General features: G+C 28.6%; 1 protein-coding gene across 1 annotated transcript; it reads right to left on the bottom strand.

Moving 5' to 3' along the window:
- On the bottom strand, positions 1-27,923 carry LOC136972650 (transmembrane protease serine 9-like). Its single transcript, XM_067267251.1, has 14 exons — positions 27,708-27,923; positions 25,899-26,035; positions 25,258-25,428; positions 24,978-25,054; positions 20,955-21,055; positions 20,601-20,869; positions 20,335-20,492; positions 20,015-20,161; positions 16,875-16,959; positions 9,143-9,231; positions 7,541-7,647; positions 5,202-5,473; positions 2,277-2,428; positions 1-447 (listed from the first exon to the last, which is right to left on the bottom strand). Coding segments are annotated over exons 1-14 (1,941 nt in total). The 5' UTR covers positions 27,710-27,923; the 3' UTR covers positions 1-273.

Genomic DNA, 27,923 nt, shown 5'->3' with positions numbered 1-27,923 from the left:
TTCCATCTAAATATTTAATTTCATCAAATTACCAAATTATACAATATAAAAAAAAAACTATAAACAAATATAAGGCAACACGAAATGGTTGATTATATAAAATTTTATTTAATTAGACAATTAGAATGGCGATTAAAATATTATCGAAAAGTTTATTTCAAATGAAAAATTATAATCTTGATTTAGCTCCTTTCTAGACTTTTAGAAATTTTAATTCGTTTGATTTGAATTTCACAATATGGTAGAATTTCTTTTGAAATGTCATTCGTGATTTTAAAATCTGGCAATGTGCGTATGTTGAATATGCTTGATCCAATCGACGAAATAAGTTACTTTCGTGTACACATCAGGAAATCCCGGTTTGGCACATCCTGATCCAAAAGATGTCAAGCCCGCTAAATACCATTTATCCTTTATCAAACATTGCAACGGTCCTCCAGAATCACCCTGCAAAATAAATCGAAAAAGAAGAATGAGAATGAAATCTCAACAAGCTCTTTCTTTCTAATCGAAAATTAATTGCAAAACACAAGAGTTTTTAGCTGATGTTAGTGACTAAGGAACTTTAACAACTGGTAATACAAAATCTGACGTTTATTTGTCCGTCAGTATATACAGTACTAACTCAAACAGAACTCGAAATTTTGGAATTAGTGATTTGGGATTAAAAAAACACGTTACCGAGAGAGAAGTAGAAAAAGTAATCTCCGTTAGCGAGATCTATTCTGGCACTTCTAACATCTAGGTTTTTTTTTTTTTAACTCTTTCCGCCCTGTGGGCACTAAGAGGGCCTCTTTTAGTAGGCCCATTATGGGTTCGGCCAGGCCCACAATGGGGCGACCGGGTGGTGAGGGACGGGGTCCGACATATCCGAACGGACCAACCCCCCGAAAAATTCCTGGGGATTATTCGACCCGTTCGGATTCGATCCGGGGTCCCCCAGAGCGGTAGGCTGTCACCTTGACCGCTCGGCCATCCGGCCACTAACATCTAGGTTAAGGTGCATTCCTTAAAGAACCTCAAGTGAACATTTGTGATTTTTTAATAGTGCGGAGTTATATGTTATACCTTTTTCTTCAGTGTCAAGTGTAGAATAAACGTTATTAGCGAGGTTGAGGCCGAAGTTTTAAACACGAAAACGTGTACGTCGGACGTTCAGCGCCGCTTTCTTGTAAGCCTAGAAGTTTGACAATGGCGTTTGGAATGTCGAGCATGATTCCACTGACTTTCCAAACGCCATTGTCGAACTTCTAGGCTTACAGGAAAGCGGCGCTGAACGTCCGACGTACACGTTTTCGCGTCTAAAACTTCGACTTCAACCTCGCCATTATGTTTTATTATGAGTCTTCTCATTCCAAAGATATTGATCGCTCAACAATACAACGTCGTCGTCGACGAGTTGGCAATTTTAATAGAACAAAGATAAGGGAAGTAAATGAACGCCATAGTTATGTAATTCGCTTTCTACTGGGAAAATTTCTGTAATGTCGCTTTTCCTTTTTGGGGTGCCTGTCTCCTTATTGCAGCGGCATTTATCGTTAAAATTTTATAGTAAAAAATCAACAAAAAATCAACATAAAACATAAAAATTTAAATTAAAATAGATTGATTAATTAATTTCAAATTTTAAACTAAAACGATGTCGGGCTGCAATTTTTAATTTATTTAATTAAAAAAAAAAACAGTACATCCTCTCCATCTCAAATTAATAGTGTCTTGTCTACATTCATACTTTTGCCCATAACAACAGAATAATTGCGAGTCATCTATGTAACTCCATTCTGGGGAAAAGTTTTGAATTGATATAACGTGATTTCGGAAGTTCGCATATAGTTAATCGGGGGCCTCCTACTCCTAAGCTTTCCATGGCTGGTCTCGACTTTCATCTATCTGATACCGTTCTCGAGGTTAAGGAAGAACAGACAGACCGATAAACGACAGTGGGGATTTATAGGTCTACAATTTTTCAAATTGCAGCCTAAAAATTCCATCGTGGAAGGCCGGATTTCCGAAGCTGTTAACGCCTACCTCTCTGAGAATCCGGGCGACCCCAGGAATTGTATTGGAAAAATAATTCATAACGAGTAATTTGCTACTTACATTTTAACAATTTGAACTTTAATGAAAAGTTATGAGAAACATTTTATATTTTGCAAATAAAATGAATATACTTAGCGATTTCGTTAAATTAATAAGAATGATTACATTTTTAGTTTAAAGTTGATCCGAATTTTATTATGTTTAATCGAAATTGTAATTATTATATAGATACATACCAAGCATGTTCCTTTGCCACCAGCCAGGTCTCCAGCACACAAATGAGAAGGCAGAATAGAAATATTGAAATTCTTCATATAGGCATTTAAACAAATAGAATTTTCCATAACTTTAACTGATACTTTCTGCAGGGTACTCGATCCTGTTCTATCTGAAAATAGGTCATCAAACAGATTAAAAAGTATTTTTCAGAAATTGGTTATTTACCTGTATATTTATAATTGTTTAATATCTCAATAAACTATATATTTTACATAATTAAGAGAATGAGTCGACAGAGCTATTAGTTAGTAACTAGCCATTTTTTTCTACAAGTAACTAAAAAGTACTTTTCTGTTTTTCTAGTCATTTTTAAATTTAAGAAATATTTCATGATCAAAATAATTAAAATGACATCGTTTATAACGGATTACTCTGCTATTATCAAACCTTAAATTCCTTGATACAAAACGTAAATTACAATTTATCATTTGTCAAGTTAAGGAAAAATTTAGCAAGTTCCAAATGCTAAAAAGTCTTAAAAACTTTATGAACTTATTGCTGTGTAAATTGCATGCCGGTCAGCACAGTTACAAGTGGATAATCGCACGCATTCATGTTTTGTATTGCAAAACTGTCGTTATAAATACTCGTACTTCTTTCTTGTAATTCTTTCCATTCTGCGGATACTAAAAAAAACTTTTTGTGTGCATTCGGCCAGATCCACAACGGATAGCAGCCGGATTGTGAGAGACGGGGCCTAATGTAGATGTCTTGAATATAGACCAGATCGTCACAAAAATTTCCGAAGTTCCAATTCGAATTAGCACCCAGAGCGACAGGCTAATAAGACCTCTGCTTAATAATCTGTTTCTTCTATTCGGTTGTCAGAAATATGCTTTCATCTAACATAATCTAAATTATTATATTAGGAGAGTTACAAATCAAAGATGAAAATTTTTTGATGGCGCTTTTTTTTCGTCATTGTTCATCATAACTTTCTTGCATCGCAGCCTATACAAATGATTAAAAATTCAACGTTCGTAGCCTATCTTCCTCATACAGATCACACATCAACTATTGTTAGTAAAGATCGTTTCCGATTAGATAATGCTCATTAGCTATGAAATCTTTCTACATTACATAGCAATAGAATAGTAAAACCGATAAGTTGGATAAAATAACTTACCTGGATGCTAACTTAAAATGTAAAAGAATTCAGTTATCGGCTTAAATAGTATAATTAATTAATTAATTTTCATACAATTATTATAGGTAATGTCCGACAGAACAAGAAAGAACCTCTCCCAGTAACAAAAATCCCTTAAATAAAAGCATAAAATGAACAAATAAACAATAAAAACATATGTAAGAACATCAAAAAGAGGAACATTAAAAATCATAAAATAAAAAAACAATCATTAAATTAATAAATTAGCATTATAAAGCATTCAATTAAAATATATTATAAAAACAATTCAAAATTTAAAAAATACAGTAAAAATCACTGAAAAGTGTACATTAAAAAGCATACAATAAATATATACAAATAAAGAACAATAAAAATATTCAGCGAAAATACATTAAAATTTTGTATGTTCTTTTTAAAACTCAAAAGTTCCAAATAAAGAAGTTTTCCGAGGCCACCCATTGAAGGGTATTGCGTGAGTAAAAAAGAGAGCATTATAGACGACATTATAGAGATAAAAAATTATTTTAAAATTTAATGTATAAAATTTGATCGAAATATGCAATAAAACTCCAGTCTACTCCGGGATACGTTGATAGAATTAGTGAAAGACAACTTAGCAGGTTTGCTAAATAGTTCTAAAAAAAACCTTATTGAGTTCATTAATAACTAGATTTATCAAGTACGGAGCAGCAGAAGACGAAACCGGGAGACAATAATCGATCAATGACTGGAAATTGGTTTAGAAAAAGGAGAGAACGTAAAACCGGCTTTGATAAAATTTTTTCTACAGAACCGCCAGAGCATGCCACAACGAATTGCCAGCACCTAAGTAACTTTTTTTTTTTTTTAATGAAAATTGAGTTTAGAATCCTGTGACACCTATATATATTGTATATTTTATATAATGTACTATGTACGATGCCATTTTTATAGTTTGTGTCCCTTTTGTTTTTAGTCTGCGGGCACCTCTGATTAAATCATTTTCAATGTCTTGTAAAAGCTTAATATATTTCTTTAGTCTGCAATTTCAAGAATTTAATTGCCTCAATTCTCTAATTTTTTATGACGAGTAGTTCTCGTGACATTTATTATTATAGGTAATACTATAAAGACAATTTGATGCCTTTCGTTAACTGGCGCCGTTAGTGAACAACCCGTACACCTACTTGCGCCGACCCTGGATAGTTTTGTGTCCGCTTTCTATAATATCTAATTAATTATTATTATTGCAAACGTGCTTAGCTGAAAAGTCTATAGAAAATTTAAAACTCACAACTCGCCGGATTTCTGAATTATTTCATCAAAATGGGATAAATCGCAATTTTTTTTCCAGCCAGAAGTATGTCAAATTCAATAAGAACAAGGAAAAGACAGAAAAAAGAATATATCAGAGGCTTAAGTCTAATGTTAAATTTAAAAAATGCATTTATTTAATGTTTTGTATCATTATCATTTTTTACTTATGAAATCTGCATCTTGTGAGTTTACGATTACGTAAGTAAATTTTGAATTTTATGAATGGTTTGATGTATAAAAACAAGTTATTTTTCGTTTTTTTTTTAATGAAAGAATATTCCTAGCCTTGTTAAAAAATATAATTCAGTTGGTTTTAATAAATTATTTAATTTATTTACATATCGTTTAAAAGTAAAATCTAATGTTTCTCCAACACAAATTGGGTGATATAATGTCAGCTATATGAAATAAAATTTTCTAATAAAATCATACGCTTCAAACCCGTTTATTGACTTACTGAAATCGGCTTTTCCCCATCCTGTCGCGGTGCATGTCATGTCTTCGAATCCATCCTCGGAAGTGGGAAGACAAATAGGTCGCACGTAATAATCAATCTTCGCAGGTTCGGAAAGCCTCATTAATGCCAAATCATTCTGATAGCCTAAATACCAACGATTATAATATACATCCGATACGGCAATAGTAGACTCTGTTCCCTCTGTCTTCTTGAGATGATAATCTCCTAATCTTATTTTCCAAAATACAGGTTGAGGCAAAGCGAAGAGGTTGCTATATAAGAAAAGAAAAAGCTTTAATTATACAACTATTATTTTAAATAGTGTAAATACACAAGATTTTAAAAAATTTAAGCTGGAATGAGTGACATTTTTATCTTTTTCTTTCTTATGAGTACTAAAGAAACGAATGGTTACAAGAAGTCATTCTATAGTAGCGGATATACAGTAGAGCGTCGAAAATCGGAATCAATTGGGGACTGGGGGTGTTCAGATTAGTCATTTGTTCCCATTACCGACTTTGTACGAAAAAATATATTGACCTGTCCGATGTTCAAATTTTTCTCCCTTGCGTGTCGCTTCGTATTGAATTTTTCTCCGTTGCGTATCGCTTCGTGTTGAATTTTCGTCGATTTTAAGCCTAACGAAAATTTTTATAATAATAATCGAGGCTATCGTATCGTTAAAAATTATTTCTGCATTTTGTACAAACAAAATAAATATATTAAAGAATATAAAAAACATGAAAATTATACTTTAGAAGTAAATTTAGTATCAAAAACGTTCGATTCAGCACGACACAGTCCGACTGAAAATCGTTCCGATTACCGGCCATTCCGATTACCGACGTTCCGATTAACGACTCTCTACTGTACTTTCTGTTATTCAAGGTTATTCTAAAGACCAATGGGGTCACCAAAACAAATAATAATGAATTCTTTTTCTTTGTTCCTTTTTAAAATATTAAGCAAAACAATTTAGTTATGTATTAATTTGAATTGGCATTAATCGGTTTTTATTTTAATTTTTAATACAAAACTGCATTATAAATTAATGTATTCGTTCTTGAGTTAAATTGCAGTTTATTCTATTTTTCAAGTCTCTTTATCCATCAACGTTTTTAGGATTTTGTAATATACGAAATCTGTGTGCTGACAAAGGCATTCCACATATTCAAAAGACATTGCATAACAGACGACACTATAAAATATAAATTATATAAATACTCTAATACCAAAACATACGAAAATATCTGCAGTTTTTTCAAGGAAGTAAAAACTGAGTATTAATTATTTTAATGGCAGGATGGCAAAGACGATAAAGTCACCACCCTGTCACCCTGGCCATATTCAGCGTTTGTGTTATCACAAAAATTTTTATGGTGAGTTGACGGCCAGAACCTACCATAACGAATATGAAAAATCACCCTCTTATGATCGCAGACCGAAAAGACTCAAAAAGTAAATAAATAAAAGCTTTAAACCATCCAAAATTAACACATAGACGATGTTATAAGATAATTTAATTAATTTTCTCGCGTAATTCGTAACTGAAACTATTCTGTAAACATCTACAAGAGATATTTTTTCAATCTGCCAGGAAAAAAAACAAAGTGAATATCAAAACTGTTCTATTTACAAAAGTTACATACACTTTTCAGTTACTTTTCTAAGTAGTCGCCGTTGCGATTTAGGCATTTATCATACCTTGTCACCAGCTTTTCTATACCCTAATCAAAGAAAGTTGTCTCCAAGTCATTTAGCGACCCTTCACGCTGGCCTTCCACCCTTGTTAGTTTGGAACCTCTGTCTTCCTAACCACCGCTTCAAGTGAGTGAACAGATGGAGATTATTCAGTTCTATGTCTGGGTTGTACGACAGATGATCAAACACTTCTCATCTCAACTTCTGTCTCAACTGCAGTGTGAGAACGAGCGTCGCCAAAAAGTTTTTAAGCCAAAAAATACGCAAGAAAACTGATTAAATTATTACGCAAATTCTGTATAATTTTAAAGTTAAGTTTTGAATAGTTTGAAGTAACATAAAATGAAATTTATTTTAAACATTTCATCTGTTTTAAGTTTGATAGAACTTTTTCTGAAACATTCAATGAATTTTACCCTTAATTGACTATTATAGAGATGGCAATGGTTCGAGCATTAATTCTGAAAAGAATGGAAAATAAGACGATGTAACGCTGATTCCGTGATCGATGCGCATTAATTATTGCAATTGTGAATGCGATGAGCAATTATTAAAATTAAGTATTAAGCAAAAATTTTAAATAGAATTTAAATTTGCTGTTGTTTTTATTTACGGATGTACTGTACAACGATACTTACTTGATTATGCAATGCGCTGCTGTCAGCACCCACCTCTTATCAACCAGGACTCCACCACACCAATGTCCTATTTTACCATATTGAGGATGTGTTAACTGCACAGAAACCTATTGCAAAATAAATACATAATTTTCTTCTCTAGCCTATTGAAATGTATTAATATAAAACTTATTTATTTTTGGTATGATTATACCAAATTATAATCAATATAATATTACAAAAATATTCCTGAAGATTGTGAAATTATTAAATTTTATTAGAATTTTTGTAATGTGTATAATAATAATATATTTTTTTTAATCATATACAGCTACTACAAATGAAATTTGGAGAATATCCAGATGCTCGGGGCCGGATTTGCACATAAGTTAAATAAACTGGAACTTGGAGCCTGGCGTTATGAATCTAAGAGTAAAGCTTACAGCCTCACATTTTAAAATGTATCATTAATTGGCGAAGGAAAAGGACCAGTTATTAAGTCCACAAGTCTAAGTACAGCAGTGCAAATGCTAGCATATTGTTAAAATCCAACTGAAGAATAAAAGCTATGAATAAAGTTTTAGCGTCATTCGAAATTTTAAATGTTTATTAAACCTTGGATATTTAATTCCTAATTAAATGAAATAATTTTAAATCCTTAAAGTAAAAACTATTTAATCAAGTGGAAAATCATACTTGTAAAAATATAAGCAGATTTAAGTATAATAAATATATAAAATCGAGCTTAATAAAATAGACATTATTTAAAAAACAGAAAACAGGTTTATAACAAGAATTGGTTAGAGAAGAAAATAAATATATATAATGATTGACTATGACTTTCTTCTCCGCTGAATACTTGTCAGAATAATATTACCAAAGTACCATGAAGTCTTTTAGAAATTTTCTCATAAAATTAATATGATAGGCTAAATGAAATTTACGTTATAATATGGCATGCAATTATGCTTACAATTCATTCAGTTTTTATTCTATATGCTTTCCGACTTGAACAATTTTTATGGCTAAATGTTTTTACTGTTATATCTGAATTTTTTAAGATATAAGTTATTATTAATGAAATTTTTCTGTTCATCATAAAACTGTTTACAGAAATCTGAATACAATTTATCATTTTCTTTTTAATAGATAATTAGATTAGTGTATAGAAAAATATTGTAAGTAAATCATTGCTAAATTGACAATCGATGACCGTAATATCAAACAACTGTTAATTTTCTTGTCGTTTTCTCGTTATTCCAAATTAATTTATATATTTATGTACAAATGCTTGATGTAAATGAGAAATCCGGTTTGGAATAATAAATGAGTGATTAATGAATGAAAAAATAAGAAAATTATGTATTACGTATAATCATTTATAATTTTATTGTGTTATCCAACTCACGAAAATTCTCTCTCGAACGTTAATACGTAAACCTCGTCGTATACGTAAACCTAACAATTTAGGTATAATAAATTTATATTTTTTGAACAATAAGTACTGTACAATTAATAATCAGCTATTTATAATATACAGTTATTGTTGTAATGTCTTTAACGTTATAAATAAAATAAAAAAATGTAATAATTCGACAAAAACGAGTTATTGTTTACACTCACCTGCCAAGGCCATTCTCCTGGACGTGCCGGTAGTCCTCCTACTATTTTAAAATCTAATTCTTCGTCAGAAATGTTACGTTTGCCACAATCTATAACAAAATAATATTCTTGGTCATGATATACTCAAATTCATTTCTTCGTGAAAATTTTATTGGAAAAAATAATTATAAAATAATCTCTCATTTTACATTAGTTTTTTCTACGTCGGTGAATAACCTAATCAGCACTTCGTTTTATTTTATTTCGTTCAGAATCATAAATAGATATTTTGTAGCACTTTGAAAAACATGAATATCGCGATTGAATTATATCAGAACAAGGTTCGATTTTCCACCGTAAAAAATTATGGAAAAAATCTCTATACTTTCGAAATTTCGATTTACCAGAGACTCGGGAACGAGGAATATTGTTTGACATAATTCGTGTAAAATTAAGCATATTTAACATAATCGTAGATATAAATGGAAATTATTAAGCTTGAAATTGAAAAAAATTTCAAGCATCCTGAAATAAGTGTCTTATCATCGTGAAATTAACATAGGCTTATTTGGATAATGTACGGTTTGCGCTGATATCGCTCAAGTAGTGTTTGATTTCTTTGTTCCGATTAAACCGGAAAATGGAAGTGTGAGATTTATGTGGATTTAAACAGAGAATGTTATTCGGTCATCTTTTTTCTCTGATAAATGACCGTTTGGATTTTTCTTGGATTTTCTTTGCATACTTAACCCAACACTTTAAGGGCTTTTGTGTCAGCTAGTTGCTAAAATTAGATTGTTTATATTCAAATACTTTCAAATATTATAGATCTGCCTTTTTCCGTCTTATCGGTTTTTTTCTTTTTTAAAAAATCCATTTATTTTATCACTTTATTTTACGGTGCCTACTTTACCTATCCGATCTAACAGTGCACACTAATATTTTTTAATTTATAAAAAATTAATTTGAACTCTAAAAAGTGGTTCTCCTCATTATTAAAAAAAAGCCTAAAAATCAACTCAAGGAGTTCTAGAAATATTGAAAAAATACTGATAATCCGCGCTACTTGTATTTACATCGGGTATTGCAAAGCAAATTTGACTCTGAACTCAGTTACAAAGATTATATTAATGCTATAGCCATTTTCTACGATTCCAAAACTTTTGGAAATTCTGTTCTTAGTAGCATATTTCTAGACATTTCTCATAATGCCAAATGTAATCGATATTAGGTTTTCATTTACTTTTATTTTTTCTTGATGTCCAAAAAGCCTTTTCGAAATTATCATAATAGTCTTGACCTCATTCCAGCCACTGTTTTTTGTTAATATCTAATCACTTGCATTTACTGTCCTGTTCTTTTTATTTACTGAAACTATGCAATCTAGCTTTATTCCTGATCAATGTAATTAGTGGTTTTCTTTTGTTATTGCTATTCCAAAGAAAATAGTGATGACTTTCGCCCCATTTTCATTTCCTCCGTCATGAAGATTTTTGAGATGTGTCTGTATGATTATTTATAATCAGTGCCGTAAATAGGCAAGCGCAACAAGTGCACAGAACTTAAGCCAGGGACAAAGAGGTCTCAAAATGGAATTGGCAAAACTTATCAAATATCCTGTAATAATATTTTTGTTTATAAATACATGCGAATGATCTTGTATATATCTGGTGTACACAAAAATTATTTATAAACAATTATTTTATCTTATTTGTTTTATTTTTATTATTTCCTCAAAATATTAAAGAGCCCAAAAATAAAACTATGCCCACCGTTTGAATGTCCTTTTATTGCTAGACTGAAACTATTTTTACATTGTGATATTCGTTTTTACTCTACCATTTCTATTTTTATTAAAATCCAAGTTGAAATTTTAAATTATTTTAAAAACAAGAAACCTGCTCTCCTTATGCAGTCTAATGGATAAAGAACGTGTATTTGATTCTGTTGGCTATTCTATTTTCTCAGATATTTTTGGAAATCATTTCAATTGGAATCGATCTTTTCTCTGTTCAACAATTACTTATCTTACGTACTGTACTTATATAATAAAAAAATTCGGCAACGAGTTGCATAACTTTCCTGGCTTTTATGAAATTTTATTCAAAGAATAAAATGAATAATTTTAATAATTTAATCATAATAAATAAAATTGCGTATGGCACCATCTGTTATAAAAATATTTTTAATAATAAAATATCATATTATTAATTATTATATAGTGGCAAAAAGCTTAATTTTAAAGGTAGAGATGAATTTTATAATTTAAAAAATTGTAAATGTTAATAACGAGTAAAATCTTCATTAAGTCTGACCTCTCTCTAGATATAATACATAACCCTCCTCTATCTCTCCTCCCTTCGATCTTTAACTATCAAAATTGAATAACATTAGTGCCCCTTATACAGAAGCTCCAAAATAATGAAGTCCGTGTTACTAGTACCTTGTGACTCATGCCTCAATTGTACTTTTCAATTATTTCTATATAAATTTTCTTGTAAGTGGAAAACTGTGAATTCAAATTAGAAATTGGTAAGCAATAAAGACAGCTAACCGTACCAGAAAATAAAACATGAGCTTATAGTTCATAACAAATCGTGCAAAAAGTGGGGTCTCATATTACCTTTTCCCGCACTAAATTGGATTTTTTACTGATCGTTATTTCTATTTCGTCATTCAAAACAAACTCTATTAGTTACTAAAAGTTTAAATGCAGAAAATTTCTAATATAATCAATCAAAATATCTAATACAAATAGCGTTGTCAATGTTAAAACATGACTTTTTAAAGAAAAGTTTAATATTTATGAATGTTTATTCTAAATATCTCTATAAAGATTTTAGTGTAATATATGATGTTAAATATAATAATTGAGATAGCCGGGTAGTCGAGGCAGTTAAGGCTAACAGTTAACTTACCGCTCAGCAGGATTCGCTCAGGATCGAATTTTGGTGAGCAACCCCAGAAACTTTTCGGGGTAGTATGTCCCAGATATGTCAGATCCCATACCTCGCCACCCGGCCGCCAGTGTGAGCCTGGCAGAACCCATAATGGGCATGGGGGAAAAACCTCCCTAGTGCCCAGAAGGCAGAAGTGAAAAAATACAAATTAAAAAATATTGTAATTTATATAATTACATAATAAAGCATGAAAATTTGTAAATGTGTTTTCAACAAAATTATCACAACAGGTTTAGGTTATAAAAGAACAATTCAATTTTATATTTAGAATATTTAATATTAATAAATTTCTATTCTTTATGTTATTCATTACCATCTCATTATCAGCTTATAATTAGTTGCTCTCATATACAAATGAATGCTCTATTTCTTCATTAAATAAATAAATATGTATAAAACCCATAGACCTCGCGATTTTCAGGGGTGTTTTTAGGGATTTAGAACACAATGATAAGAGATTTTGTAGGAGCTATTCTTTTTAATTCTTTTCTTCAAACAGTTGTCTGATAAGTATATATATTAGAAAAGTTGTGTATAATTATAATAAAAATTACATATTTAATCTTTAATATAATTAATTATCATATAAATTATTAATTGAATGTTTTAAATTACGCAACGTATATATAAAAACGTGCATACTTGGGTTATTTATAAGATGGATGTTGATATGAAATATAGATATCTCTCTCATTCATGTTGACCTTCAAAAAAAGAAAGAAAAAATACTGGCTACATTTTTTAAATGTTTAAACAAACAGTAACCTGAAATGTGGACATATTAGAAAAAAATTAAAACATTAATTACGTACTTAATCCTTTATGTAAAACAATATTTATTTAAATAAATAATACAATCCTCTACTTTTAAAAAATGTGAAAGTTTATTAGCAATGAAGTGGCATGATAACACGAGAGCTAAGCGCAATGTATTAAGCAGCAGGAAACAAAACCGAGCCCAGCTCCGCCTGTGTGAAAACAGACTAGTTTGTAGTTGAGGTATCATAGTCTGGGGTGGCATTGTATTTAATGGCCGCATTCATTTCCATATTTTTGCAAGGAATGCTATTACTACAAGAAGGTCCAGAGACAAGATTTTTAAATCCCATGTGAGACTTCTCCGATATGCTGTGAATGCTAATTTCTTTTTCATAGACGATAATGCTCGTGGAACTGCAGTCGCCAATGGCTTTCTTTATAGTGAAGATATTTATCGCAGACCCAGCAAGATTTCTGGACATAAATCCCAGAGAACATGTTGGATGCTGTAGGGATGAGTTGCATTCCGTCAGCTTCCACCAAGAATATTCTTGGAGCTTCAAAATGTTTGTTCAACATACTAGTGGAGGAAGATGCTGTTGTTCAAGTATTAACTTTATAGCAGAGCTGATAAACATCGCTATAACAAGCACTAGCAATTGCAGCGCAGCTTGTGTGCGTGCAGAAGGCAACCACATAGCATGTTAATCCTTTCTGTTCAAAAAGATTTACGACAATGTTTAGCACTTTTTCATGTTTTTTGTTTGACGTAATCTAGATTAAATGTCTACTTTTCAATTTTTTTTTGCACAAAGAATTCTGCTTGTCTGTTACATTTTACGCTGTTCTGATTAGTTTCTTAGATATACGCTAAATTAATGGTTACGCTTATTCTTTGGACATGAATATTCTTTGGTTATTAAAAAAAATTCACCAAATATTATCAGGTTATTTAAATAGTATTTTTTATATATCATTTTACGTGATATGATGATATAAATATGATATTTAATAAAATATTAGCTAAAAGCTAAAAAAGATAAATGCGGATGTTCCGCCAAAATACCTTACTGTGAAGAAGTCCTCGAGTTCATACAGTTCTTACTTAAGGTGTTCTAGCTGAATGAGAGTGCGTACAATGAGGGAACTGCGTTTAACGCATGCGTCGCAGATATTTGCGGGAAAATCGAAGGTAGTAAATTACAATACTTCTCCTTAGTGAGTTATTAGCGATTTTATTAATAGTCTTTCCGAGCTGAACATCGACGGCACGTTCCATTTCGGTTCGGTTTTGTTCGATTAAGATACATAAGCGATCTGCCGAGGGGGAATGCTTGCAAAGAGGTCTTTTATGGAAAATTGGTCCCTATTTAAACGTTATTAACGAGAAGAAAACCTGGAAAACTCCAAGTGGCCGGCCTGTTGGCGAGGCGCGAATCACGACAAGACCTCTGAACCCACCAGCATTCAGTGGTCTTATCCACTCGGCCACTGGAGGGCACGTTCTTTTTTACTAATAAAAAATAGTTTAATGAAATAAAAATATTTTAAAAAAAAGAGGTTAGAGAAGAGTTCTAAAGGACAAATTTATTAGGTCTATTGGTTCATCATTTGCACCCTCAGTTATTAGCGGATTAAAAGGCATTTCGCCGTATAAAAATGATAATATCTTCGACTATACATGCTTGATGTTATCGATACACTACAAACTTTTTATAGTTTAATTCGATTTTAAATTCGAACCATTTGTGCGGTGCAGCAAGGCAACATGTCGTGCTCACTTTGGACGTGTTCATTTGTTCCTCCAGTTTTATCGCGAACGTCCACCACATCGCACCGCAGGCTTCGTACTGCCCGCGTTCAGCTAGAACGTAAGCTTGGGATTTATTAATTTAATTAACATACAAATCATAAACTTTTAAAATATCGTATTTAAATCTCAGTGTATGACATTTTGTTCAACATTTTTCGCTTGAATATTACATAATTCAGAGGATTTTCTTTTAATACGTTTTACATTAACATTTAATTTAATGATCATTTCAAAATATAATAACTTTAATAATTACATTTTTACATCATAAAACTATTACCTAAAAGCATTTTTGTAACATTGCTTCCAGTACTGACGACGGGAACTAAACACAAATCAAGTCCAATTATTACAATCTATCTGTAGGCATATTATTATATACAATTTATTTTTAACTGCTCGAGGGATTTGATTCTAAATGACATTTTATTATTTATTTATTAAATTTTGCATACGATATTTACTTTAAAAAGAAATAGAATGTAGCAAATTTATTTGTGTTAGATAAATAGATTTCAAGCACGTTTTCATGAATTATCCAGTGTCAATTATTTGCAGATAGACTCAGAAGTTGAACTACAAAATGCTGATTTAGTCTCTGCATAATGACCTTTTAAGTGTTTTTCTTTCTAATCTAAATCTAAAAAAAAAAAAAAAAAAAAGGGAAATGAACTATCTAGAATTCATGACCCTGAATCATTTGTATTCTTAATTAGTGTTTTAAAAATGTGTCAAATATAGACCTTGCGTACATTTTCTCAGAGGCCCGGGCAGGCTCACTTTTTATGGGGATGTGCTACTATCCTTCTTGTGTTTAATATTAATGATTTTAAAAATAAGATAAAAGGCAAAATAAATACATTTTGAGCCAATTTTTAACTAATTGTTTCATTTTGAAACTAAATTAATGCGAATAAATACATATTTAAAATCACTTAAGAGTTTTTGTTATATTGTAAAAAATATTCTTTGAATATATTTTATGCTCATAAAGTATATTATTAAATTGTTTTTTGTTGAGAACTTTCATTAAATGTTTTAATTTTAAGATATATCTATACTTCGTGCATACATTCATTTTGTAAATGATGTGAGTATGGGAAACATTCATTCGCTTTTGAGTATTGAATAATTAATAACTAAGTATTAATTTAAATATAATTAATTATTAATCGAATATTTTAAATTATGCAACGTATGTAAAAAGACCGGACGGTTCACGTGCATACTTGGGTTATTTATAAGATGAATGTTGGTATGAAATATAGATACTGTATCTCTCTCATCCATGTTGACCTTCGAAGAAAGAAAAAGAAAAAATATTGACTACATTTTTTAAATGATTAAAGTCAAATGTTTGTTTTGACGCTATTTCTGTTATTAAACTGATTTAATTTATTTTATCAGCATTATTTCTTATATATTTAATACAATTTATATATATGTATAGGCCTATACGTAAGTACTCCATGTATGTTCATATATAAAATGTATTTAAGCTGTTCCTTTCTTTAAAAATCTCTTAGGAAATCGGTTTATTAATTATTCTTTCCATAATATTTAAAATTTAATAAATATATACGAAATAACTTAATTTTTTTTCATTGTAGAATACAAAACATTTTGAATTAAGTTTGCAACGTTAATAATAATTTAAGTTCTTTTAGGTAATCTAAAATTTAAATGTTATTTGTTATTTCAAGTCTTCAAAATACACATAAATTCGTACTAGACTGTTAATAGCTTTGTATTCTTCATAGTAAAATAGCTTTAAAATTTTTAAAGTCATCTCTATGCATTTTAAGAGCCATTAAAATTATTTTTTTTTCTCAAACTTGTTTGAGAAGGGAAGTACTTTAAATAATAATATACATGTTCAAGATTTTCGATACTCTACTAAATAATATAAGTTATATTGAAACAGGTTTTTTTCAAGTTATATTGGATCTCGTTAGAAAATTAAAAAATAAACATCTGGGTAAAAATATACTATAGGAAACTATTATTTAATTTCCATTATAATTATGTATTCATTGTAATGTTTTAGAATTCTTAGAAGAATTAAGAATTATAAAGCTTTTAATATTTTCTACAATAAAAATAATAATAATAATAATCATTACAAAATGCTGTATAATAAAAGAGAAGATTAACAAATTCTTTATGAAAAATTCTATTAAAGAATGTCATTTTAAAATTTTAATGAAAAAAGAATGCTTACTTTCATCTTCCATGGTTAAAGTAAAAACAAATCCACAACAACACAGCAATTGCCATCCGAGAAACTTCATAGCGTTAAAATCAAAATAGATAGTTTATCTCTCAGAAGTTTTGCTAATTTCACTTATGTCAATCGCTGCCAAGAATCTGCGAGTATCCCAATGATGACATCGATATTTAACGATGTCTACCATCCACACCCCTCTTGAGGCCTTGGAAGTAATTTTGACGGTCAGGTTTTCATCCAACATCTAATTTATCCGGAAAACAGCAAATGAATACGTAAGGATGCAAAGATGAATACCTTGACCGTGAAAGAGAAGACTGAGAAGTCTTTGTTTTTTTCCAAGGTTAACCAGTAGCCACGGGATGTGACGAGAAGTCTGAACTAGTTTTTGCTCCACTCCCATTGATTATACCGTAGTCACTGGCCGAAAGTTAATATGAAATAATCTGTATTTTTGGAAGCATTTCATGTTTATATATTATAAGTATTTTTAGAAACAAAGATGAATCTTGTTTCTAAAATTAAGAGAAATTTAGATGTTTTACGTACAACATAAGTTAATGTAAAAACAATAGCTCGAATAACCTTAATAAGTTTATACAATGAATCTAATTAGAAGGTATTAATTTGAATTAAGTTTTGGTAAATGTCTTTGCAAAAAGTTTTCGTTTACAAAGAACTTTCGATACATTTAAACGAGTAATAAAAACTTTCCCTAAAATCAATTTTCTTAACTTTATTGATAAATTAGAATAACGTAGTTATTGACATTTAGCATAACTGTCACGTTTCATTTCACTTTGAAGCATCGTACTTTTATTGATAAACAGATCGGACCCTTAGGCAATCTTTTGCCGAGTGAATTAATGATAGCCAATTTCATTGGGCGTTTTTTTTTTAATTAACTGAACTTGTTAAACGTAGAACGAAATTTTAATTTCATGTTATTAACAATAAAAGTTAAAATCTGTTTGATGAAAAATTTCGGTGGCATTGAAAATAATTGTTCTCTTACAGGAAAAAAAGGCGTTACGCATCTTTGTATCCTGATGTCATTAATTTGCTTTAGAATTAGATTACATCATCATTTAAACGTAGAACCGTTCATTTAAACATTCCTTTGTTTTTTAATGGATAAAAACTGTTAGATTTTTCACTTCAAACTATTTCTAGTTTCTGATGGCTCCAAGTTGAATATACTTTCTTGCAAGTTATGAAACTTTTAGATTTCTTTATTGCCCCATTATAAGAGAGTTATTCTCTTTCAGAGAATAATAAAAGTAATTAATGGAGGACTATAACTTTTATTAAGCTTATAATGAATATCATCGATATTCTAAGAAACATCACACTTATAAAACTGTAATTGAAAAAAAGACTTGATGCTGATTTATATCTTGCTTCCATACGCAAGATGTTCTAAGAACGTGTACCGAACTTCAAGGACGTACTCTTGAATTATTTTACGTAAAAAAAATAATGTATTAATATTTTTCAATTCCTAAGCATATTCGAACTATGCATTAATTATCATAATTACTAAAAATATACTTTTCAAGGCAGCGTGAAAATACAATACACGTATACTTAACAGAACTAACAAGAAAAAGAATTTGTTTGAATGAATAGATGTATTAATTAACGTAAATATAGAAGTGTTTAAAAAAACGTTTAATATAGGATTTTATTAATAAGCTATCTGAAAAAACAAAAATATTTGTTCTTTCAATTATTCTGTATTTATAGAAAAAGTTTATATACTCTATAAATACGGAATAATCCCTAATACACGAATAAAAATGACCCTTATAATAATTTAAGAAGAGTAAAAATTCACTCTCTTTATTATTTAAGAGAAAGAAAAATTTATAAGAAAGAAAAAATACTGATTTTGGTAAAAGCAGTGAAATAAACCTGAATATAATATATTTGAAAAAATAATCAGAAAATGAAATTTTTTAAAAATGATAATTCATCAAAGGATATGGTATGGATGTTATATGCAATATATTTTAGATTTAATTATTGTCGACTAAACAAAAATATAAAATGATAATTACTACTTCTAGATCATACAACAGCAACACAATGATTACAGCCGTCGGATTACAATAACTATCTAGTAATTAATAATTAAATTATTTATATATTCTTTGGAGTTCTTTAAAAAAAGAAATTATTATAATTTTGTCATGATACTGTAATACTCTCTATATATTTAATTTTAAAATAAACATTTTTAATTGATTTAAAAATTAATATTTTACATATGCAAAATAACTGTTTGCTTATATAAATATTGTAATTTATTTTCCTTTTGAATTAATTTGGTTGGTAAACAGATTGATACTTACTTGAACAATATTAACATCTATTCGTAACTCAAATAAGTTCAATGACACAATAAAAAAAACCTGTATAATTTGTTTAAAATATTTATAATGGATTTATATCAAAGTGCTAATATACTGTACATAAGAGACTATTCGTATTGTACGTGTCTAATTTTTATAGTGGCCGAGAATCTCACACATATCACATAATATTTTTTTCTACTCCAAACAGTTCAATAAAGTTTGGTAGACGTTATCCGGAATGTCATGTATAATTACTACTCGCTTGAAGTAATTATAGTCCTCAAATGAATAACAACTCTTAAGTATATTGGCATTTGCATTCCTCGCATAGTGAAAATTATGAGAAACGAATAGAACAAATAAAATCTATACCTATGACTAGCAATTACATTAATTATAAATCAAAAGCAATATTAAAAAGATCACGAAGTAGGAAAATAACCATTTTATTTTATAACAATATCATAACTTAGTAAATATAAATTAATTATAATTTTATATGAATTAATATAAAATTATAAAAAGAATTTTAATTCAAAAATAATAATAATATAAAGCAAGTATATATTAAAAAATTATGAAAATTCTTATAATAAAAACAAGAATTTTTAAATTAAAATCTATACGGAATATTTAATATAAATTAACAAAAATTCATACACTAACATTTTACTGTATTATTGATATAATCAATGTCATTGTTAGTGAACTAACAAAAATTAACATTTGAAGTTATGTATTTTTCATATTTTCCAATAAATAAGGATATCAATGGACGTAAACGTTTATCCAATTGATATAATGTGATATTTTTGTATAAACTCCCGGTAAGTTAGGTCTGGCACAGCCTACCCCCCAGGATACTAATCCTATTAAAGTAGCTACCCCGTTCTTTTTCACCGTCAACGGTCCACCAGAATCACCCTATAAAGATAGAATAAGTAATATGGTTTTAGCATAGATTATAATTAAATCTATGTAGTATATATATTATTTATAAAACTTAACAAACCGTAATCGAACGAATCTTTTCTTGTATTTATATATTACAAACAGAATATTTTTATAATTACTGAATTATTAAAATTCATGTTCACCTGACAAGAATCTTTTCCTCCGTCTTTGTACCCTGCGCAAACCATAGTGTTGAAGACAGTCTCTTTTCTACCCGCTTTTTCGAGCCATTTTTGGCACTCTTCACTATCCAGCACCTCAACTTTAACTTTCTGAAGAACATTCGGTATTAGTTTCTTTTCTATAAAAATAATTTAGTAAAATTAAATAATGATATTAATATTTACTTTAGATTTTTTTAAATACTTTTCAAAAGAAATATTTTTATCATTATTTATTTTAAACTTACTGAAATCTGTCCGACCCCAACCAGTGACGGTAGCCATTTCTCCCGTGTAATTATCGTCAAATTTTGGCAAACAAACTGGAATTATATGTTTTCTAAATGCAACAGGATGAGATAATTCCAAAAGCGCAATGTCATTTTTATAGCTTAGTGCCTCATATTCTTCGTTCACGATTTTCCTTTTCACGCCATAATCTTCGGGGGGATAATCTTTAGAACGAGATTTAGTGTCATATTCACCTACCCGAATTCTAAGTGATGATGCAGGAGATCTGAGTAAAGAGAAATTTTATGTTCTTTATCTACAAGTAGCGAAAAAGTATACTTTTTGACGTTATCGTGATTAGAGAAACCTACCGGTAAACACAATGAGCTGCCGTTAATACCCATTTTTGATGAATCAAAGCTCCTCCACAAGATATCTTTGTAGAAAATAAACTTCGTTTTACTATGGCTACCTGAAATAACGAGATTGTCATGAATTACGTTATTTACTAATATTTACGAAGAAGTATAAAGTACTTAAATATTAAATAAAAAATAAATTGAGAGTTGAAATTTTTATTTTTATTTTACATAGTATATAATGTAAACGCAATGAAAAATTTTATAACCAATAAACATAATCTGTGATGCAGACAATCTATTACGAGAATAAATAGACGTAAATGTAGCCGAATTATGGCTTCGGGCCTAGTTCTTTCGATTATTTTTTATTACAAATTACCTTATTTTTATTACCTATACATTCTAAAATTCTTATTTATTCATAACTATAATTTTTAGTTTTTTCTTTACGAATTTAAAAATATTGATCTACTTCTTTTTAATTTCCATTATATTTTTGAGAAAAGGTTTAAATGAATTAGTCACATTGACCTGCACCATTGAAAAAATTTGTTACGACAAAATAATACTTGGCATTGTTATGACAAATAGGGCCTACTGTATATTAGAACTTTATAATGAAAAATAAAGCAATTATTATAATATTTCCTATAATAAATTAATAAAGTATAAAGAATTAAAAATCTAAATTAATTGAAAAAATATTTATATGAATATTAAATAATACATGAATCCAGCTCCTCGTAATATAAATGATTAAAATATCAAAGCAAATTTATCATTTAACAAAAATTCTTTGGAAAATCATTCAAAATTTTATAACATATTTTTCGTAGTTTATTTATATATAGCTTATATATATTTTTAAACTAATAAATATTTGTAAAAATATTTTTCGTTTTTTAATATTTACGTTTCTTCACTGTTTTACCTGTATTTTTAAAAGATATTTTCAAAATAGAATTGCTTTAAACATCATATTTTAAAAACAGGAATTTAAATCACCATAGTTCTCAAAGAATGAATTAGATTTAATTTTTTTAACATTTTAGTTATGCCACTAATGTTCTTATGGGGGATATTTCCGAAGATTTTTTATATACAATGTAATTCATATGGAAGTACAGTAAGATCCCGCTTATCGCTGATTCGATATAACGCGGTCTGCTCGAAGCCTAAAAAAAAGCTCAAAATTTACGCCGATTTAAATTATCGCGGCATTTCATTGATTCGTATATAATACGATTATTCCCAAACACGAACCAATCAGCAAAAGATGACCAAAAGATGTACTTTCTTTAAATTGATGTTTGTTTCGTGCAATTTTGGAAAAAATATAACATCATGGATGCCATAGGCAATATCGGCTTCGCTTGGCAAGAATTAATTGATAAATGCACCAACGAAGTGTAGAAGAAGTTGTGGCTGAAAGTATCCAAGAATTCTCATCGAGAACGGCCTATCGCGTATCGTTAGGTTGACCAAATTGTCAATCTAATATATACAGCAGGACTAGGAGATGTAGACGAGCAGTATATTGAGAAGTTACTGCAGGATTTTGGTGAGAGTCTTACCAACGACGACCTTCGAGAACTGGCAGAACAAGGAATTCGTGTAGAACTGGAAAATAGAGATTCTGAAAACGAAGAACCCAAAAAATTTCTTTACAGATTTTCTTAGTAAAAGTCCGGTAACGATAACCGAAATCGTTGGTCAAATTGTAACGAACGATCCAGATTTTGATAGGAGTGCCAAAGCAAAACGAGGCATTTTTGATGTGATTTCCTGCTACCAACATTTGCTTAACAAAAGAAAAAAAAAGCAACAAATGAAACGTCACGACTTTATTGCAAAAAAAAAAAAAAAAAAAAAAAACCAAGAATTTCAAAAGAGCCAGGACCTTCGTCACAAAAAGTGAACTTTACATTTCTGCGTGAATATGTTTATGTGTTATTTAACATATATTATTATACAAATTAATATAAAAATAACTTAAAATTAAAAAAAAAAAAAAACTGTTTATTTTTGGTCGCGTGTTCCCCTATCCCTATGTACTCTATGTTAAAATTATCTTGTATAACGCCGTTTCGTTTAGCGCTTTGTCGTCTAGGAACGCATCCCCCGCGTTAAGCGGGGTCTTACTGTATCTATATTTTTATAGTTATATAGTAAATGGTAAATAAAAAGACAAAGTGAAAATAATGCTGCTTTGTCTATCGAAATATTAGAAGTAGATAAAATATAAAAAAAAGTATATGATCATTTAATGTATGTTTCTTGTTTTATCTCCAAGTTTTAAAACAATATTTTATTTAAACATTTAAGTTAGAAATTTCACATTAAGCATTAATTTTATATTATCGTTAATCTTTTCAGAGATGTAAAAATAATAAAGCAGGGGCCCGTTTTAAAATCTACTTCTAATTTTTCTAGTTGTTTTTACGAGAACCATGTCTCTAATTAGGTTTTATTGTTCTTCCCTCAATGAAATAAAAAAAAAAAAATATTATTTCTTTTGTGAAGTAAAGACTATTAAATCCCATTTTTGCTTTTATATTTAATATTAAGTGATTTATGTATTTACTAATATAAATTTCATTATGAGAAACTATTCCTATTATTTGATTGTTATTGCAGACAAAATTATTAAATGTTATTTAATAATTATATCAAAATATGTTACGAAATTATAAAAGTATTATATATATTTATATATATCATTTTTGGAAAATTATACAAAGTTTATACAATTTACACTCTTAAAAATTATAGTAATAAATAGAGGATGTAAAGATATATCTTCAAATTAATGTTCATCAAATACAATATTCTCAGCATTGCCATTTCGAAGTTTATTTCTTTTTTCAGATGGTAACTATTAGAGTACTTAGATATCAGAGTAGCGACACACGAGTCATCGCCGCCATGTTCTGTCGACAGTCATCACGTGGTATGTGGGTTTACATTAAGAAATGTCATTTCTTAATATAAACCCATATACTACGTGATGACAGGCGACAGAACATGGCGGTGATGACTCGTGTGTCGCTACTCTGATATCTAGGTACTTTAGTAACTATTATACAGAATTTATTAACAGAATATTAGATTACTAAAACACTATTATACAGATGTAAAAATTCTTGAATATAGTAAATAACGAATTTACCTCTTTCTATATTACATAGACCTACTGCATAAAAAATGATAAATTTATAGGTCACGTTCATTTTAGCATTTCTAAAATTCCTCTCATGCAAATACAATTACATATCAGGTCGTTTATTTTCTTGTATATTTTTATATTTTGCCAAATAAAAAAAATATAGGAAATGACAAGAATGACTGACTTAAAAAACTTCATTTCTAGAATCGAGTTATATTGTTTTGTGTATTTTATTATAAGCGTAATAATTCATCAATAATTAGTTCAATATTTAATAAGTAATTATTTATTTGCAGTATTAAGTGGTGGCATACATTTAATTAAATATAAAAGTATTAATTTTTATAGCTTTTTCCCCCTGTTTTTAAAAGAGATTAGTCGAATATTTTTTATTATTTTTTTTCTCTAAAGTTGAAACTGAGTAATAAAAATTTTAAAAAATAATATAGATGTGATTATTATTATTATGTTAACTCTAAAAATAAGATCGGATTTCATACTGACCAAAACAGTTCAATTAGTAAGTTTTATTGTACACAGTGTATATATTATTGCAAAAAAAATTAATTTATGTTTATAACGTATTATAAAACATGCCTAAAACTGATGGACAATATATTTTGTAACAAAATAAGTTATTAATATTAAAGAACCTATAACTTTTCATAATACACGATTTCGCAAGAAGAGAAATAATATTAATACGAATTTTTCATTCATATTTGTTTTCTTGTATATTTTCTCAGATTATTTTAATATTTTATTTAAATTTATATTTACAGATTATTTAGTTGTTATTTTATTTTATTTTTTGACTCCCGTTTAAAACCTTTTCATGGGCTATATACATAGGTCTATCTACTTACATGCCATGGTTGGTTTCCCAACTCAGCATTTTCTCCTCCAATGATTTTCGAGTTTCTGATGTAAACTTTTCCGCATGCTGGAGACAAAGATAAACCGGTCAATAATTCATTTAAAATACAGAAACAATATGAAAATTACTGTTAAATAACCAGTATAATCTAAAACATGAAGACTCGTTTCTTCAGCATTTTTTATGATTATTATATATGTATAAGAAAAATATTTCCTCCTTTACAATCAAGTCACTACGTTATTAAATCATGCATAAACTTATTTTACCTGGATTTTTAATTAAATTGTTTCCGGTTGGTGTGGCATTTCTAGGGATGCAGCAACTCCAGAACATTCCTCCACTGCATAGGTCGATTGCTTTCTTTCCTTGAATCCAACAGGATACAGCCAGCATGCAAGGATAATCGCTACCATGATAGGTACAAGTTCTAGGTGCGGCTAGTAAAATATAATACTCGTCAAACAGATTTGTAGAAAATTTAGTTAATGATTAAAGAATAAAAATGAGTTATTGATACAATAACTAACAGTATTTTCGAATTAAATAATAATTACAGTACATAATTATGTCTTAAAAACATCTGTAATAATTAAGCTTTACTATCTTCGTATATTTACGGAACGAAACAGCAAATAAATAAATAAATAAAGATTGTAAATAAGAAATAATCACACTTTGATATTTATATATGACTTATTCCAACAAAATTACTATTGGAATAAATTAAATATAACATTAATTGAGTAAGCAATATCGTATTTCACTACGGTCAACGACTTATTTGCATAAATTACGTAAGCAAACAATAGCAGTCACAGAAATACAATTATTATTCTGTAACGTTGCTTTCAGCGATATTTAATCTCAGTCGTATATATTATATATATGTTAAAATAAGGATACGTACCAAGAAGTTGTTGTGCTATATTAAAAATTTGACTAGTTATTTGCGAATCTAAAGTTTTTGTATGATGATGTGCAGTTTGATGGCAATTGACAATGATGAGAAGAACACCGACAATAAATGTGCAAAGCAGAGTTATCCTATACATAAAAAAATAATAATAGTTTTAAAATCATCGTATTAAACACATTCGTTAATTAAATTAAATTATTAAAAAATTTTAAATTAAATTTCGAATTTTGTAATATATTTTTGTCAATAAACTATGCATCCTTAACAATATTAATTATAGAAATTATAATCTATATTATAAATTCTGCGATTAATACTGTTAAAAGTTATAGAGAACGCATTACTTTTATTTTTATCGAACGATTAAAACAGTGACCGCGAATCGAAATAAAAAGTCAGTATCATCCACAGCAGTTATTATCGCATCTTTTAATAAATAAACATGGATAGTTACACTCGATACCTAGTAACCTTGGTCTACCTACGTCATTTCAGTGCAGTGAGTCAACCGCATGTTCTATTTTCTGTCTGACCTATTAGCCAAGCAGAAAAAGAAGCTTTATTAATTTATTATTTTTTATTTATTTTTTTTAGTTTTGTCTATTTTACTCTCATATCAATCCCTCACAAAAACTTGACTCTGTTACTTTATCAATTTGATTATATTATTTAATAAAACTGTTTTCTTTTTGTATCATTCGTCAATAGTATAAGGCATATAAAGTAAAGGCAAAATAAATAATTAAGTCTAATATTAGAAGGATTTTAAATTTTATTCGCATCATTTTGTTATTTATGTTTGATTTAAAAATGAAATATTATATATATACAAAATTAAATATATTAATGTAATATATGATTTTAATTGCTATTTTTATTTTAAATAAAGCAGAGAATATAACCTTAAAAAATGTATATTCCAATTTTAAACATATATAAATAAGTATTTACATATATTTAAACATATGCATGTATTTATTTTTATGCACTTAAAATTAAAATACAATATACTGTATATGCCTATCTTTAGATATAAATCAATGTTTAATATTTACGAGTGCAATATGTCAAAGTTACAAATTTTTATTTCTTAAATTGTAATAAATGTTTTTTTTTGTGACGGTTTTATAAATATAAATAACAAATGTATGGTTCCTTTTTTGAATATGTTATAACTTAATCCTAGATGCATGAGAAAATAAGAACAAATCCGCCCATTGGTAAATCATCTAAATTGTCCTTATTTTTAATAAATATAAATTGAAATACATTTTAAAATAAAAAAATATTATTTTTAAAGTTTAAGGTAAATATGACGTTTCAGATTAAATGCTAAAAAAAATTTAAACACAAAATTCATATAATTTTAATTAAAATTATCCATTATATAACTTGTCCATATTTTAAAAATGTAGCCTAATTTATCTATCGATTATTTCTTCTTTTAATTAGACGTATAATTTTAAAGACAATAAACAATTTATTATTAACATTGCAGTAGAAAATATTTAGTCATATTTTATACGTTTTCTATAAGTTTTGCATAATTTGATAGCGATGCCTTATACTGTGGTTATATTGGATTATAAATAAAAATGAATATTTATATTTTAATATATTCATTAATGTAATCAGTATATAAATTAGAAGAAGTAATTTAGTAAATAACAATTATTAACATATTTACCATTATTCCAAACGTCTTTTCCTTTATCAAGTAATAGCAAATGTCGATTTTTTTTAAGATTGTTATATCAGTTATTTTATAGGCATATTAGTTTTAAGACGAACTATACTCACATGCTCTGCTTTAGTCCGAGTGGTTTACTTGAAACTCCTTTACTTCAGAAACACATGATGACACTTACGTTAGGTTAAAAATGTAAAATCGGCCAAGTGGCACGTCCTACTTCGATAGAATCTTGAGGGCAAAGCGAATCCGGGTTACCTGTTACTCCCGTAATCTTTTTTAATCGACAAAGACGTTTTTATTTAACTCGTTGAAAAGTTTTAGTA

This window comes from Centruroides vittatus, unplaced genomic scaffold, assembly GCF_030686945.1.
Source record: "Centruroides vittatus isolate TY-2023 unplaced genomic scaffold, ASM3068694v2 contig_299, whole genome shotgun sequence".
NCBI lineage: Eukaryota > Metazoa > Arthropoda > Arachnida > Scorpiones > Buthidae > Centruroides > Centruroides vittatus.
Note: the sequence above shows the minus strand (reverse complement) of the source record. Positions and strands in the feature narration are given on the sequence as shown.

Bases quoted from the DNA above. Each gene is read 5' to 3' on its own strand.
- LOC136972650 (XM_067267251.1), bottom strand. The intron at 21,056-24,977 runs GTAAGTAGATAG...TCGTTATTTCAG, and splicing joins TGGGAAACCAACCATGGCAT to GTAGCCATAGTAAAACGAAG. The intron at 20,162-20,334 runs GTGAACATGAAT...CTATCTTTATAG, and splicing joins GAGGAAAAGATTCTTGTCAG to GGTGATTCTGGTGGACCGTT.